Source organism: Cervus elaphus, chromosome 9 (genome assembly GCF_910594005.1).
Source record: "Cervus elaphus chromosome 9, mCerEla1.1, whole genome shotgun sequence".
Lineage (NCBI taxonomy): Eukaryota > Metazoa > Chordata > Mammalia > Artiodactyla > Cervidae > Cervus > Cervus elaphus.
In genome coordinates, this window is record NC_057823.1 from 45,774,268 (window position 1) to 45,789,766 (window position 15,499).

A 15,499-nucleotide genomic window follows, 5' to 3' on the forward strand; every position below is an offset into this window, starting at 1 on the left:
ATTTGAGCAGTTCTGAAGAAGGAAACAACGCTGAGCAGACATCTGGTGGAAAGGCATTCCAGGCAGAGGGCACAGTACGGGCAAAGGCCCAGGGGCAGGACTGCATCAAGCTTATCGGAGCAACCGCGGCGAGGAAGCCGGTGTTGGAGCAGAATGAGCGAGGGAGGAGGGGAGAGCAGGAAGGGGACCGGGCAGGTCTTACAGGGCCTTGTGAGCCTTGGGGAAGACTTGGACTTTACCCAAGGGAGGTGGTAGCCCTGAGGGCTGTGGGCAAAGGAAACCTGACTCAGGTGCTCACGGGCGCCCCCTGGTGGCTATTATGGGCGGCGGTGGGTGCACCAATCAGGGAAGCTGGACTGGTTCAGGTGAGCCACAGGTGGTGGCAAAAGAGAGGGGAGAAGTGAGTGGACTCTGGATACGTTTTGAAGGTAGAGCTCCAGGGAGATTTCCGGAGGTACTAGATGTGGATGGTGAGCCAAAGCGGGGAGTCAAGGACGACCCCCAAGATTATGCTTGGAAAGATGAATATGCAGTAGGGGAGGGGTAAGAACACGCTGGGCCCGAAGTTGAGGGTGAGGCTGGCGTGAACCAGGGGTTGTCTTTGCACAGGGGCACCTGAACCTGGGGAGGGGGGCTAAGGGTCCCCGAGATCACCTGCCAATGGAGCGTCTAGGAGGCAGAAATCCTCCTGGTTATTCCGGGACACGGGGAGTGCGTGCAAGAGAGATTTAAGGGGGTTCTGAGCTTGCGGACCTAGCATTCCAGGAACCCTGACGCAAAGGAGCAGAGAAACCTGCCAGAGCTGGAGTGGGACAGAGATCCGGGGAGGGAGGAGGGATATCTGCGGGCTTTCGGGCCATATTCCAGTAAGAAAGAGAGCAAGAGGGAAGGGGGTTCCAGAGGGTAACACGAGGGCCACGTGTCTAGATTGGAGCGACCTTGGCGGTCCCAAGGGCAGGACCCTGGGGAGAAGAATTAACGGAGCCGGTGTTGCAATGCCGGGGGGCGACCACCAGGTGGCGGGGCTGCCGCCTTCTCGAGGGCGGGAAGTAGCAAAACCCTGGGGGAGTGTCTGCGCTGCGTGTCACCGCAGCCCCACTGTCCTTCCGGGCTCTAGAGATGGCTGGAATCTGGGGTGCACCTTTCCTAAGAAGGGGATCAGAACTCTCACCAATTTCCCAAGGCAACTTCTCCTCCCTTCCATTTGGGAGCCGGCATACAGCAGGCATACAATACAGGAGCGGCCCGACGACTGGACACAGGAGCCGGGCGGGGGTGCGGGGTACCCTCGGGAGGAGCCCTGTAGAGCAGTGTAGAGAAGTGCGGGCTCCCCGCGCCCGCGGCGCCGGAAAGGGACGGGCAGCAGACGTCCCCGGACGCCTTGTCACCGCGCCTCAGTTGCCGGGTAACGGAGCGGGAAGGCGGGCCGGGGGCTCAGATGCCCGAGGTGTGGGTGTGGGTGCCGCTGGTCTGCAGCGCGAGCTGAAGAGGGCAGCCCCCTCCTCCGGCCTTAGGGGCGTTGCCAAGACCGCCAGCAAGTCCGCGGATTCACCAGCCCACTGGCTCAGTTCCCGCAAGACGAGGCTGAGGACCCTCACTGGAAAGAGGGACAGAGGTCCACCGCCTTGGACCGGCGAAGGGAAAAACCACACAGGCTCCGGAATCGGGTTTAAAAAAGACTTGTTTAATTAAATACCAGGATGAGGCCAGGCAGGATAGGGGGCAGGGAGTCACCCGAAAGCAAAGTCCCTTCCCTTAGGGCCCTCCCCCTCCACCCACCTCTAGAGGCCACAGTTAAATGGCTGGAACCAGGTCCCAGTGACCACCGGTCCCTTCAGGCCCCCGGACACTGGGGAGGGGCGGAAGGGCAAGTTCTCAGCTCCCTGGGTCCTCAGACCACAGTCCACCTCCTGTGGAAAAGCACCGGCCAGCGCCGGGACAATACGGGGAGGGGGCATCCAGACGGACACAAAGGGAAACAAGGTTAGGCCCGCCCCACCCCTCCCCCCCACCCTGGGCTAAGGCATCTCACCATGGCACAGCCTCCCTCCCCGGGACCCTAGGCACTGCCCCTGGATCCTGCCAGGGCCGGTTTGGGTCCACACTAGTGCCATCCAAACGCCCCAGCCCCCTACTGGGAGACAGGAAGTTTCTGGAACAGGTTGGGAGAATGCCACAGATCTGCAGCCAAAGGCTATGGAATAGGCCTTTTCACGGTAAGGGACAGGGAGCCTGGGTCCCTTCCCATTCCAAGGCTGGGGTCTTCAGTCTCTGTCCAAAATGAAATCCTACCTCAGCCACAGTGGGAGGACCCCAGGAGGGGATGTGGCATTTATCCCTCCCCTACCCTAAGTTTAGACCACGCAGATCCTCCCCCCACACCCACAACCCCTGAGGACAACAGACCACCCACAGGGGCCCAGATCAAGGAAGGGATTGGAGCCTGAAAAAATATTCTACCCGGTCCAAAAAAAATCGAGCTACACTTCCCGCCCCCGTGGGTGGGACCTCAACCGCGGGTCCAGGGGCCACCTGGTCACCACTGCCAGGGGGGCAGGATGGAGCCAGGGCCCAGGGCCTCTTCGCCCCCAGCCACAGTGCTGGGAAGGGGTCCATTTGGCCCAAAGGCTGTTCTGGTCCAAACAGGAGGGACTGATTGTCACATGATGCTGCTCAAGGCCAGTGTTGGGGACTCTTCCCCTGCAGGAGGGAAGCCGGTGATGGCACCAGCTTCTCCCAATCTCTCACTCACACACTCGCACACCCACCCAGCGAGAGGCAGTGCAGCCCCCACTCCAGCAGACAGAGGACAATAAATAAGCCTGCATTTACTCGTATCCCGTGATACCACTCCCCCCGCCCCCCAAATGAGTCTAATTGCTCTTTGGAAGAACCCCCATTTCTCTCCCTCCCTACCCCAAGTCTCAGAAGCAAAATCAGGACCCTTTGTAGAGACCCTACCACTTCCCCCACCCCACCCTGGAGGCTGGGGAGCTGAGGGGCCCCTCCCTTGGGCAGTGGGCCAGAGCCTGTGGACACCTGAGATTGAGTACCCGAATGGGGGCGGCCAGGCCGCACCCTGTTTCCCTGAACGTCTCCAATGGCTTTCGATGGGGTGAAGGGCTCCCGGGGCAGGGTATGGGGGGACAAGAGGCAGCCCACACGGTAACCCCTAGTTCACCTATGGCTCTGCACACTTCATCCCAACCTGGAGAGAGGGGCCTGGGGGCCAGGTCTGAACGCTGGTTAGGGGGTGCCTTTCCTGGGGCACCTCCCCCCAAGGCCCACATGCCACCCAAAGCAGGGCGGTGGCAGGGAGAAGGGACCCCTTCTGGCCCCCCACCTAGGGTCCCTGTTCAACAGCTGGGAAGAGAGTTAACATCATGGCTATATACAGACACGGGGCCACGCTCCTCTGGAGAGCGACCTCCAAGGCCCAGATGACCCCGCTCCAGTCTCAGGCCCCCTGCTGATTTTCTCAAGGGGGCAGGGGCAACTCGGGGGGGCCCTCAGGGGGACACTGGAAGGGGCCGGTCTGGCAGTCAGTCCGAGCCCCACCAGGGCCCGGGACAGCAGGTGGGTTGCTGGTGCTCCATGCCCAGGCCCAGCGGGGGTGCACTCAGGGCGGCTGGAACAGGGCTCTACAGGCCGGCTGGGGCCGGGCTGGGCACTGGGCTGGGCGCAGGGCTGCCCGCCAGGCTGCAGGGCAGCGAGTCGCTGGGCGAGGTGCTGCGGGCGCCCTGGCGCCGGAGCAGTTCCGGGCGGAAGCCGGGGTGGCGGCGCGCGTGCTTGGTCAGGTGGTCGCTGCGGGTGAAGCGCTTGGAGCAGAGCGGGCAGGGGAAGCGCTTCTCGCCGGTGTGCGTCCGGTGGTGGCGGGCCAGCTCGTCAGAGCGTGCGAACTTCTTGTCGCATCCCGGCCAGTCGCAAGCGAAGGGGCGCTCACCTGCATGGAGGACAGACAGTGGTCAGTGTATGTGGGGAGAGAGCGCCATCCCATCAGATCTCAAAGGGTGCTGGTCATTTGTCTCACCCTCCCTCCCCCGCAAAACTCGTTCGAGAGGCTGAATTCTGGGTGTGAATTTAAAACGTGTAAATGTATAAAGTGACCCCAGCTCATTTCCCGAACCCTGTGAATATCCCCTCGTCTATTTCCTACGACTAATGGTAATTACTAGCTTTCCCAGGTGGCGCCAGTTAAAGAATCCGCCTGCCAATGCAGAAGACAGTTCGATCCCTGGGTCGGGAAGATTCCCCTGGAGGACATGGCAACCCACTCCAGTATACTTGCCTGAAGAATCCCATGGACAGAGGAGCCTAGTGGGCTACAGTCCATGGGGTCGCAAAGAGTCGACACGACTGAACCGACTGAGCACAATGGTAATTACAGACTGGGAGCAGCTGCCACGAGTTGAAAGGAAAACCTACAGAGACTCGGTTCTCCCAGGCCTGTCCGCCTACCTCTACCCCCAAGACGGCGTCACCTCGGTGACATGTGTCTCCCAACGTACTTGCCACACACGTGCCCGCTCCGATCTTAAGGCAACAGTTCTGCTGTCCCCGCCTCCGCGAAACTCCCTTCTACCTTTCCTGTGGGGCATTCCGAGGGCTCCCAGGTGCTGGCGATCCCAGCTAAGACCCTTCCTCTGGGAAATGACCACCAGGGGCGCAGGTGCCGGGCATCATCTGGGCGGTTTCCCGTGCCTGAGGCCACCACTGACCCTTGTGGCCCTCTATGAGCAGAGGAACATGTGAAGGGACACCCCCAAACCCCGGCCGCGCTAGCAGGGTGGGAAGGGTCAGAAGGCGCAGCGGGGACTGCCCCTGGGTCCTGGCGCGGGAAGGGGCGGAGCCCGAGGCAGCCCAGGACTTGTCCCGCCCCCGCAGAGCAGAAGGCTAGGGGAGGGGCGGGCCGCCACCGGCAACTTCCTCCGCAGACCCCTCCCACCGCCAGGCCGGCCTCGCCCATCCTGCCCCGGCGGCCGCCGCCATCCCCGCCCGCCTGTCCCTACCCGCCCATCCCATAGGGGTCTCCGCCCTACGACAGTGCCGCCCGATCCCCTCTCCTCAACCGTGTATCGTCAGCGTGTCCCCAGCCGACTCGGGGGGACCCCCGCCACGCCCGTCCTAGGGGCGGTGAGCTCCCCAGAGTTTGCACCCTCCGGGACCCAGCGCGGGATACCTGGGACCCTGGAACCCCCTAGACGTTGTGTGCCCAATGCGCAGGGGTTTTGCGGGGTGTGTTGGGGGGAATAGATGCGGGCATGTGGGCAGGGTCTCTCCTCGCGGCATAGAATGGAACCCAGAAGAGGAAGGGGGAACGCCAGCGGGGGACAAGAGACGGGGAGCCACAGTGGGGTAAGGGTAGGTTACACACTGGGAGGGCCACACCGGGCCCAGGGGACTTTGGTGACCCAGGCTGACCCTGCCTCAGAGAACACGCACACCGCTGGGGGGAGGTGGCGAGGGAGACAGACTTGAAGGGTGTCCTCTGCCAGGGATTAGAGAAGCGCCCTTATGGGGGAATACAGAGATGACCAGGAGCCAGCGGCAGGGGCCATGGGACAGAGCTGCAGCCGTGGGGGAGTGGGGGAGGGCTGGAATCTCAGAGTGACCCAGTGACATCTCCGCTCTGGAAGCAAGGCCTGCCTAGGGAGAAAGGCTAGGAGGGAGGAACCGCAGAGGGGCACCAGTAGACTTCATTCAGAGAGGCTCCTACTATCATCCGCGGCCCAGGAGGCCCAGTAAAACCTCCCCTCCCCCATCCTTCCTCCTGGCCAGACTCGGGACACCCCCAGCACGGCACAAAAGGGTTCCAGTAGAAAACCCCCCAGAAAATTTCTTGTGGGATACCTGTCGGTTTTGCTTGCAGCTGGGGGAGGGCAGGCCCCAGGGGGCTGCGAACCCAGAAGTGCTGGTGCCACCTCCCTGGGGGAGGGGAGTTGCGGGCCACAATCGTGCTGCTGGGGGGAGAGCAACTGTCCCCAAGACCACAGGTGGCCCCAAATCACCGAGGCTGTCTCCCACCAGCACTCGCCTCCCCTGGAACAATCCAGAAGGCAAAGTCCGCAGCAGCTGGGGGAGGGGTCGGGGAGGGGACCTCCTCAACAGAATCACGGGGCTCAAAGCAGTGCGGGGAAAGGACCCCCCACCCCACCCCACCTGGAACCGACAGGTCCCGAGGGCCGAAGTCTGGGGGAGGGGGAGTCTGGCGATGGGGGCGGGGCTGCTGGCTTCCCAGTGGCGGGAGGGGGGAGGGACGCCCCTCCGCGGGGCATGCGTCCCCGTCGCCATCTTGCAGGGCGCAGGCGGGGAGGAGCGGAGGGGCTGGGGGGGGCAGGTGGTGCCGGTGGGGGTGGGGGAGGGCCCTCCCGCCCGGGTTGGCTCACTTCCCCATTTAGGGCAACGGGGCTGGTCCCGCCTCCCTCCCTCCGCCCGGCAGCTCTCCTCCGCCACCACCGGCAGGTTGCGAGAGCGGTGCCGGGGCCCGTAGGGGCTGAACGCACGCAGCTGCCGGGAACACAGCTGCCGCACGTAGCTCGGCGGCGGCAAGAACAGCCGCAGGCCCAGCCGGCCCCGCTCACGTGGTCCCGCTTCCGCCGGGGCCGGGGGTCGCCCAGCCGGCTGGACGCCTGCCAGCCCCGCCCCACGCCGGGTTGCCCGGGAGTGCGGCGCACGTGCACACGTGGGTGGCCGTCCCGGAGCGCAGGCTTCCCGCCCCCACAACGTTAGACGAATGCCTGCAGGATGCCATGTCCTGCCACCCTCTCAGTCCACTGGCGGGGGTGGAAAGGGAGGTGGGGGTGGGCGTGTTGTAATATTCGGAGGCTCAGAGCCTGCCTGCACCTGGCCTGCCGCCTGTCTCCAGAGTCTACCTGGGCGCTGGAGAAGGATGCGGTAGGCGGGGCTGCGGTGGACTTGACCCTCTGACTTGGGCTGGGCTTTGGGGTGAACTCAGGACAGCCAGAAAATGAAGGCCAGGAGGTCCGGGCGACCGTGCGCCAGGCCTGGCTCAGCCTGCTCCGCCTTTGAAGAGGGCGTGGGGTGGGGCTGGGAAGCCAGTAATCCACCTCCCCGGGCTAGGGGCCAAGGGTCCGACAGCTAACCTCCGTGACCTCCGGAGGTCATCTCTAAGGAGGGGAAGGTGCAGCCCACAGCCAACCCTTGCATAAATGCCCACCTGCCAGGCGGACTGCACGGGGGGCGGGGCTCAGGTAAGGCAGCATCCCAGGACAGCTGGAGAAGGCTGGGGCTGCAATAGGTGGCAGGATGGGGGGCCGGAAGCGGGGAAGCTTTCCAAAGGAGATGGGGCTGAATAGGCCACAAAGAACCCAAAGAGTAGTACAGAGATGCAGCCAAAAGAATGGAAAATTGATGGTGAAGTCTGAAGAGCCATGTGCGCTGGCCATCCTGAAGGCTTTTCCAAGGACCAGCAGGCATGAGGATCTACTCTGTGATCTTAAATACCCCCCACATGTTAGCTCCCTTCCCCCAAACCCAAGACTTCCCACCTCCCTCCCTCCCAGTCCCCACTCCTCCTATAGGTTTTCCATTTCAATTGCTCTGCCAGTTGCACCAAAAGCTTATTAGGCAGAGATCTCCCAGGTTCTCACCTTCCCAGGTGGTACCTGGCAGCAGATCCCATCAGAGCCCCCTTCAAACAAAGTATCTCCAAACCTCCCTGTCTCCAGGCCCTAGCTCTGGCTTGGAATGGTGAGGCCCCTCGCTGGTGCCGGAGCCGACTGCTCAGTGCTGTGCTCTTGGGCTCAGGGTCCAAGCTGAAGTCTTCACCGCAGCCTGGCTGCTCCTCACACCCCTGATTCCTGCTGCCTGGAACCTCTACTCCTTCCTCCATCCCATCTCTTCTCTACCCTTCAGAGCACACTCTCCTGGCATACCCCCTCCACTCTCCCCGTTCTCAGCTTTCCTGTGCTGGAGCTCAGTCTCTCCTGGATGTGATCTCTGCCCCCCAGCCAACCCTAAAGCTGAGGGCGCAAGCCTGGCCCCCGAGGGTGCGTGATACACATGTGCAGAGTCTACAGGGCCCGAGTAGACAGAATGATGCTGGAGTGGCTGGCTCCAGCAGCAGCTAACCAGCAGCCAAATGTCCTGGTGCATCATCTGGTTTACCCCCCAACCCCCAGGTAGGAGCCACTCCACCCACCCCCCAGCCCTGTTTAGTTAAAAGGCGGGCCCCCTGCTGCCTCACACCCTGCCTCCCTCCCTGGGAACCCAGGCAGCCCTGGCTTTACCACAGCCCCACCCAAACTGGCATCTTCAGCGTGGGGGCTGGTGGCCCTCTCAGTGCCTAGGGCTGAGGGGTCACGGCCCCCTCAGGCCCCCAGAGCATATGTGTTCCGGAGCCCTGCTGTTCTGGAAATAGGACTGGGCGAGGGTGGCTCCCTCCCTCTCCGAGAGGCCGGCTCCTCAGGCTGGTATCATGTGCCCACTCCCGGGCCATCTGGGCCACCTTTATCAGGGAGCCTGGGTGGGGGGTGGTTATCACCCCCACAATGTTGGGGCACCCTCTCCACCCCCAAAAAATGTTGGGGCATCCTTCCCCAGCCCCCAGCTGGGGGTACAGGCACTGCAGGGCCAGTCCCAGCTGCTCACTGCATTACTGCCAAGAGGAGGGGGCTAGATGGGGAGGCAGTCCTGGGCACTTGCACCCCCCACCCCACCTCGGCACTGCCACACTCTGGCCCCCCAGATAAACCAGTAGTCTCCTGAGCCCCACCTGCCCCTAGGGGCACTCATGGCTCTGCAAAGGGTAGAGGTGGGGTCTGCCTCCATACATAGCCCCCATGCCCGCTGCTGCCTCAGTCTCCCCTCCTGGGGGCCTGTTCAGCAAAAAATACCCCCACCTGCACCCCCTACCCTCCTCGGTCAGCACACAGGGGTTCCCCTGGCCACCTCTTGTCCCCAGTGTCATGGGGCTTCTCTTTGCCTCCCACACCACAGCCCCGCTCCTCAACCCCTCTCCTGGACCCTAATCCCATCCTCATAAACGGATTTTCCTCTGCAAAGCCGGCCTGCTTCCCCGCCCACCCCCACCCTGCCCTAGGGATTAACCAGACCGCTCACCTGCTCGGCCCCCTCCCCACCTTCCACCAGAGCCTCTAGCCTCCCAGTCCACCCCCAGGGTCCCTGCCCCCACCCCCTGCAGCCATGGTGCTGCCCTTCTCCTGAGACACGCCCTTCCAGGCTGCAGTCAACCCACAGCATCCACCCGAGAAGCTGCTTCCTCCAGGAAGGCTTCTCCTCCATTACCACTGCTGCCACTGCCCCCCACAACATTCCAGGGGTCCCGGGGGACAGGGATCAGGTCATCCCCACGGTGTCCCTCTCACACACAATCAACTCTCAGCTACTCTTTCTCAGGCATAACCAGACAGGGGTCTCAACAGGAGAGATCCTGCAAGCCCCAGGGGACAGTGTGTGCTGTCTGAGAACATCTGTTATTGTCACAACTGAGGGTGCCCAAGGTGGGGGCCAGGGAGGCTGCTCAACACCCTACAGTGGCCAGGATGCCAGACAGAGAATGACCTGGTCTAGGAGTGAGCAGTGCCAAAGACTAACAGTCCCCCCCACTCCAGATCTGAGCTCCTTGTGGGGAGCGGCCCTGAGCGCCCCAGGAGGTGCTGGGCATTGGGGGCTCTGGGGCTGGAAAACAGTAGATGAGGGAGGTGGGGAGAGCAAGGAGTAGACTGCCAGCTCGCCTCCGCCCCCGCCCCACCTCCCTCCCTCTCCATCTCGGTATCCATGGCAACCGCGTCAACATCTCCTGCAGCTTCCAAGTCTTTCCCTGCCCCACGCGGGAAGCAGGGGAGCTCATTGTAGGCCAGGGACTGCAGGCCAGACCCAGGGGACTGGAGGCCAGCCATCCTTGCTCCCAGCTGCTCCCCTGCAGCTGTGTGGCCCCGAGGAAGACCCCATCAGCCCTCCACATCTCCCCACCCCAACCCTCTGTGCCAAATGGAGCAGAGACGATGACGGCTCCTGCTGGGTCTGCTTGCTCATCTGTAAAATGGGGCCAGGCCAGGAAGGGAGTTCTGTCTACAGACAGAAGAGCTACTGTCCGGCAGTGATGGGTGGGACAGGAACCCCTCCCAAAGACCCTTGGGGCACACTGGCTCCTGCAGCAGACAACCAGCATCTAATTAAGGCTGTTCATCAGATCTGTCCCCAGGTTTGCCCCTGGCAGTGGGCAACACCACTCTATCATACAGATCTAAGACAGGCAAGACTTCCCCACCCCTGGGGGCTGGAAAAGCCAAAAGGCCTTGATACAGGGGCATTTGGTAAGGTAGAGTCTGGTGGGCCTGAGTGCCAGAAAGATGCCGCATTAGCCATCATTAAGCATGAAGGTACCCCAAAGCATCCAAAACTGGAACCAAGGGAGCCTGGGTGCAGGACTTTGACTCTCAGCACCCGGGTGCCCCCCAGTGCCGAGCACAGTTATTATCAAGGGAGCATGGAATAGAGGAATGGCTCCTTGCCCTCCCCCACCCATCACTGGAACACCCCGACTAGGTCTCCTGGGTCTCAGTTTCTCTTTAAAGCCAGAAATGGCAACACTGACATACACACAGGCACTGGACAAGGAGTCCTTTCTCCTCCACGGGCGTAGGGGGCAGTCAACACTGCCTAGGGACTCACGGAGGTCCTTAAAACCCCAGCAAACCCTGGGAAAGTGTCCCTGGGGAGCCACAGTGGGAAGTGGCCTGCCCCCTCACTCTTCACCTGACCTAGAGAGCAGGACAGAGTCGGGGGAAAAAAACCAAGGCACCAGGGGGTCTGAGCCGCTTTCAGGGGTCACACCATCCGTGTCTCTGCCACAATTCCAGGGCCAGCCCCGCCTCGGCCCTCCACGTGTCCCTACAACGGGAGCATGTCCACCGAGCCATGTCCATGTGCCCTGTGGCCTGACGTGACCCACGTAAGGACCCTCAGGAGAAGGCGGTCAGAGGGCCCTTTATACAGACCAAAAACCCACCCAGAAGGGGAGGTCTAGTGGTAGAAAGTGGCTGAACGACCGAGTCCAAGCCCACGCCCACCCAGCTTCCCTGCCCTTCCCAACCGAAGGATCACCTCCAATGCTCAAGCTCAGGCTGGTGACCACCATCCCCTGGCCTCCAGTCCAAGAAAAAATTCTCAGGGTTGAAGGTGGGACTTCATAGGGAGAAATGGGAGGAACCGCAAGAGGAAAAACGAGGGGGGTGCCCGAGTGAAAGGGTGGCCAGAGCCCCCTGCCGCCGGGCTGAGCTGTGAGACGTGACAGCATCGCCGGGCCCTCCCCCACCCCGCCACCAAGCCTCCTCGGCTCCCGGAGCAGGTGGGAGGGATGGGAAACGGGGAAAACGGGACGCCCTCAGGGATCCCCCTCCTCCTGAGGCTCAAGCCCTAACCCGCACTCCCAGCCTCACCTTCCGCCTTATCAAAACACAGCAAAGGACAGAAAGAAAACGTGCCGGGCATCCCCCAACCTCGCCAAGCACCAGGCGCTCAGCCGCTCTCCGGGATGAATCCTCGCGGCCACCTCGGAGGCAGCGCCACGGTGCCTGCTGCCTTTCTACAGATAAGGAAACCAAGGCAGGGGAGGGAACAGGAACCTCAGAACTGAGCGCTTCGACCACGCTGCCCACCGCCCCGATACGAAACCAACGGAAAACAAAAGAGAAACCAGGCCGAGGGCGAAGGGGACTACCCGGGAACCCCGATCCCGCCCGCGGACCCCGCAGCAACTGGCAACCGGAGAGCTCCTGCGGCTGCCTCCGCGCCCGCCATCCGCTCGCCGCCCGACCGCGTGGCCGCCACGCCCCCCGCGCGCGCCCCACCCACCGAGGCCCCGCCCTCCCGGCCGGCGCGGCGGCTGCCCGGGCGCGCCCCCCTCCCCGCCCCCGACGCGCCACGCAGTTTCGGGGTCCCGGCGGGGGAGGGGGCGCGGGAGACCGCCCCCGCGCGGGTCCAGCTCGCGATCGGGCTCACCTGTGTGCGTCCGCAGGTGCGACTTGAGGTGGGAGGACTTGTAGTACGCCTTAGCGCAGCCCGGGAAGGGACAGCGGTGGCTCTTGGCGGCGGCGGGCGCGGCGCCGGGGGCGCGGCCGGAGGACGGGGACGAGGCGGCCGAAGAAGAGGAGGCGGGCGAGGCGCCCCCCGCAGCGGCGCTGGGCCCACCGCGCAGGTCAGCCAGGATGCTGGCGGCCAGCAGGTGGGGTGCGGCGGCGGCAGCGCCGGGGCCTGGGCCTAGGACAGCGGGGGCCGGCGGCAGCGGCCCAGGGGGTCCGGGCGGGGCGGCCTCGCGGCGCGGCGCGCGCACATCCAGGCCGGTGGCTGGGCCCGCGCCCTCGGGGCCCGGCCGCCCGCGGTGCACCACGGCACCCGAGGAGATGGCCATGAGCACGTCGGCGGCGAAGTAATCCACGCACGCCACGGCTGCCGACATGCCAAGCAGGGGCGGGCGGCGCGGCCGAGCGGGCGGAGCGGAGGCGGCAGGAGCGGCGCCCGTCCGGCCGGTGGCGGCTGCTCAAGTGCGGGAGGAGGAGGAGGAGGCCGGCGCGCGCCGCCGCCGCCGCCGCCCGCGCTCTGCCCGCCCCGCCCCGCCTGACGCGCCCTGACGCACCGGAGCCCGCGGGGGCGGCCGCGGCCCGCCCCGCCCGGAGGACGCCCCCTCGGGGCGCGCTGCCACGCCCCCCGCCCGGCTCGCCCTCCACCACCCTGCCCTCTGTGCGAGGCCTCCGGGGGCGGAGCCCGGGCCGTAGGAACCGCCCCCTGTCGCGCCCACTCTGGCTCCGCAGTACGCCCCCCTCCCTCCCCGAGCGCGCCTTCCCCACGCTGGGCAGCAGGCTGAGGAGCCAGCCCACTCTGGCGCGCCTTTCCCTCAGTGGCTCCCTCCGGTCCGCCCCCAGAGGACCCCCCTCCTCACGCCAGGAAGCTCCGCCCCGTCCCTGGTAGGGTCCCGCCTCCGGAGCGAATCCCGCCCCATCCCGGCACGCCCCTCCTTCCTTGGGTGGACCCGCCCCCTAGGGCGAGCCCTTCCCTGCTCGGCGCGCGCCCCGCCTCCTCGCGGGCTCGCCCACCGCGCGCTAGGGCGCGCGGCCGGCGGGTTCCCGCCCCTTCCCCGGACGCTTCCACCCGGTCCAGGGCGCGCCCCAGGTCGGGATGGGGGAGGGGTCCGCTCCCCACGTGGCCCGGTGGGGGTGCGGAAGCGACCAGCCCCGCCCCCCGGCCACGTGCGCGACCCTTCCCCCTCTCTTCTTCCCCAGCTTGTGGCCCTGCTGGACCGCGTGCCCTTGCGTTTCCTCGCCCTTTCTTATGGGGGACCCCATCGCCTTTCTCGTAGACCCGCAGCTAGACTGGGGAGGGAGGAACTCCTCTCCTGGCTGTGTCGAGCGAGCTTGCGTTCGTTTCTCTTTTTGCGCCCCATTTGAGAGTTAGGAGGACCGGGGTCACAAAGGGCGGGCAGGGTTCGGGGTGCTTTGGGGAGAAAGAGTGGCCCAGCCTTGTCAGAATACGGGAGTCGGGAACTTCGCTCCCCGGCGCTGGCCTGGGATCTTTGGGGCGATAACAGGGAAAGTGGGGCCTCACCCCCAAGGACGTCCAGGCCAAATTGTTTAACTTCGTCGGTAACGCGGGAAAGCAGACGCCCGGGGTCCGCCTAACCCGCAGGTCTGAAGCAGCGGGCGGCGGAAGTGGGGCGATGGGGGTGGTCCCCTCCATTGCAGCCACGCCTCCGCCCCTTCCTAGGCTGGCCACGGGACGATGCAGTGGCCGAAGCGACCTCCAGGGGGCCTTCCGCCACGGGTTCGTCTTCTCAGTGACCCACCCAGGTCTGGGTGTGGACAGCAGCCGGGAACTCTGGCCCGACCCCCATCCTAGGGCAGTATTCTCACATCCTCTCCATCTGCAGCAACCCCTCTCCCTCGCCCTGTGGCTTATATAGCCTGGCTCAGACCCTTGTCCCCAGGCCTGTCGCTGTCCCTCGGGTCCCTCTGGTTTAGGCCTGACCATCCTTGGTGGCGCCTTCCTCTCTGGGAGAGAGAGAGAGGCATGCTGGAGCTTTGACTTCAGGCTGCAGTGACACTCAGCCCCTTTAGCAGAGAAGACCACTCAGGACAACCACTGTCCAGGTGAGCACCCACTGGGCAATGGGGGTCAGCATTCCTGCTGGCCTTTGCCTCCCATGCCTATGAAATTCAAACAGGGTGGACCACCTGGGCAGGCATTCACCCACTCCATCTCCACAGCCCTCCAGGGCCTCAGCACCCCAGCCCACAGGTGGTTCCCGGGCCCTGAGCCCAGTCTCTCCCAGGTCCAGGTAAGGCAGGAAGTGCTCTGCAGGCTGCTCCATGGGCCCCAGCTCACCCCAGCACGCAGGGAAGGAGCAGGACAAGAAGGAGGCAGGGACCCTTTGTCAGTTCCTTCCAGTGGTGTTTATTGGGCCCAGAGCAACATCACCCCCTGTGGCCTTGCCCTCCAGGGGCCCAGAGTCTATGGCAAGGCAACTGGGACTCAAACCTGATGCGTGGAGGGGCTGTGGGAGTATCCCAGAGCTGGCTCCACTTGGGGCTTGCTGTTCAAGGGGGCACCCAGAGGAAAGTGGGGCAGTAACTGAGGGGGACCTTCTCCCCACGGGCAAGGCGGGGGTTGGACCATGTCAGAGCAGTGGTCAGCACTGCCATCCTGGCAGGCCTCGTGGCCCTGAACAAGCCTCAAACACGCACCCACTCCCAGGGAGAATCAGGGTCTTGGAGCTGTGGTTTTCATCTACCAGCCACTCTGCAGGCCGAAGACCCCAGCAGGGCACACTCTCAACTCAGTGTTTCTATTCATACCCTGGGCCCAGGGGAATGTGAGTGACCCGTGGAGCCTGATGACCCTCCTGACCGTGTGCTCACTTCCACCTTAAGTTCTGTCACTCTGTCCTCACTACTACCCTTCAAGAGTTGTCAGCCCCATTTCATAGATGAAGTCAAGGCTGGGAGAGGATCCAGAAGTGGCCTGGAGCGGCTGCCTGCACGCAGAGCTAAGAGGAGCAGAGCGTCTGTCCTGTCTGGGCAGCCACACAGTGGTCAGTCCTCTCTTTCTCCAGACCTCAGTTTACTGATCTATAAACAGGGGTCCATCTCCAGCCTTCCCTTATGGAACCAAGGGGTTCACAGAGGTCTCTCACCAGACCACGGGGCCCACAGAACTATGCTGCACAGGGGTAGACAGAGGAAGTTACAGAAGGGGAGGAGAAGACAACATACAGGGGGTCCCTGACAGGTCAGGGTCAGAATCAAGGCTGCGGTACAGATGTATGTGTGTGTCTGTATGTATAGACATGCTGGAAGGGCCATAGCTTTTTTTTTTAAACAGTGAAGTCTTTACTTTTCTTTTTTTTTTTAATTGGGATACAGTTACTTTACAATGTTGTTAGTTTCTGCTGTATAAGGAAGTGAATCAGCCATATGTATACACATATCCCCTCCCTCTTGGGTCTCCCTCCCACCCAAGCCTT

General features: G+C 63.6%; 1 protein-coding gene across 1 annotated transcript; it reads right to left on the bottom strand.

The window, feature by feature from the left end:
• Positions 1 to 1,663: 1,663 nt before the first annotated feature.
• Positions 1,664 to 12,587, bottom strand: KLF16 (Kruppel like factor 16). The gene is made up of 2 exons (XM_043912749.1): positions 11,986 to 12,587; positions 1,664 to 3,943 (listed from the first exon to the last, which is right to left on the bottom strand). The coding sequence occupies exons 1-2, from the start codon at positions 12,440 to 12,442 to the stop codon at positions 3,642 to 3,644; spliced, it is 759 nt and encodes a 252-aa protein (XP_043768684.1). The 5' UTR covers positions 12,443 to 12,587; the 3' UTR covers positions 1,664 to 3,641.
• Between the last annotated feature and the right edge of the window lie 2,912 nt (positions 12,588 to 15,499).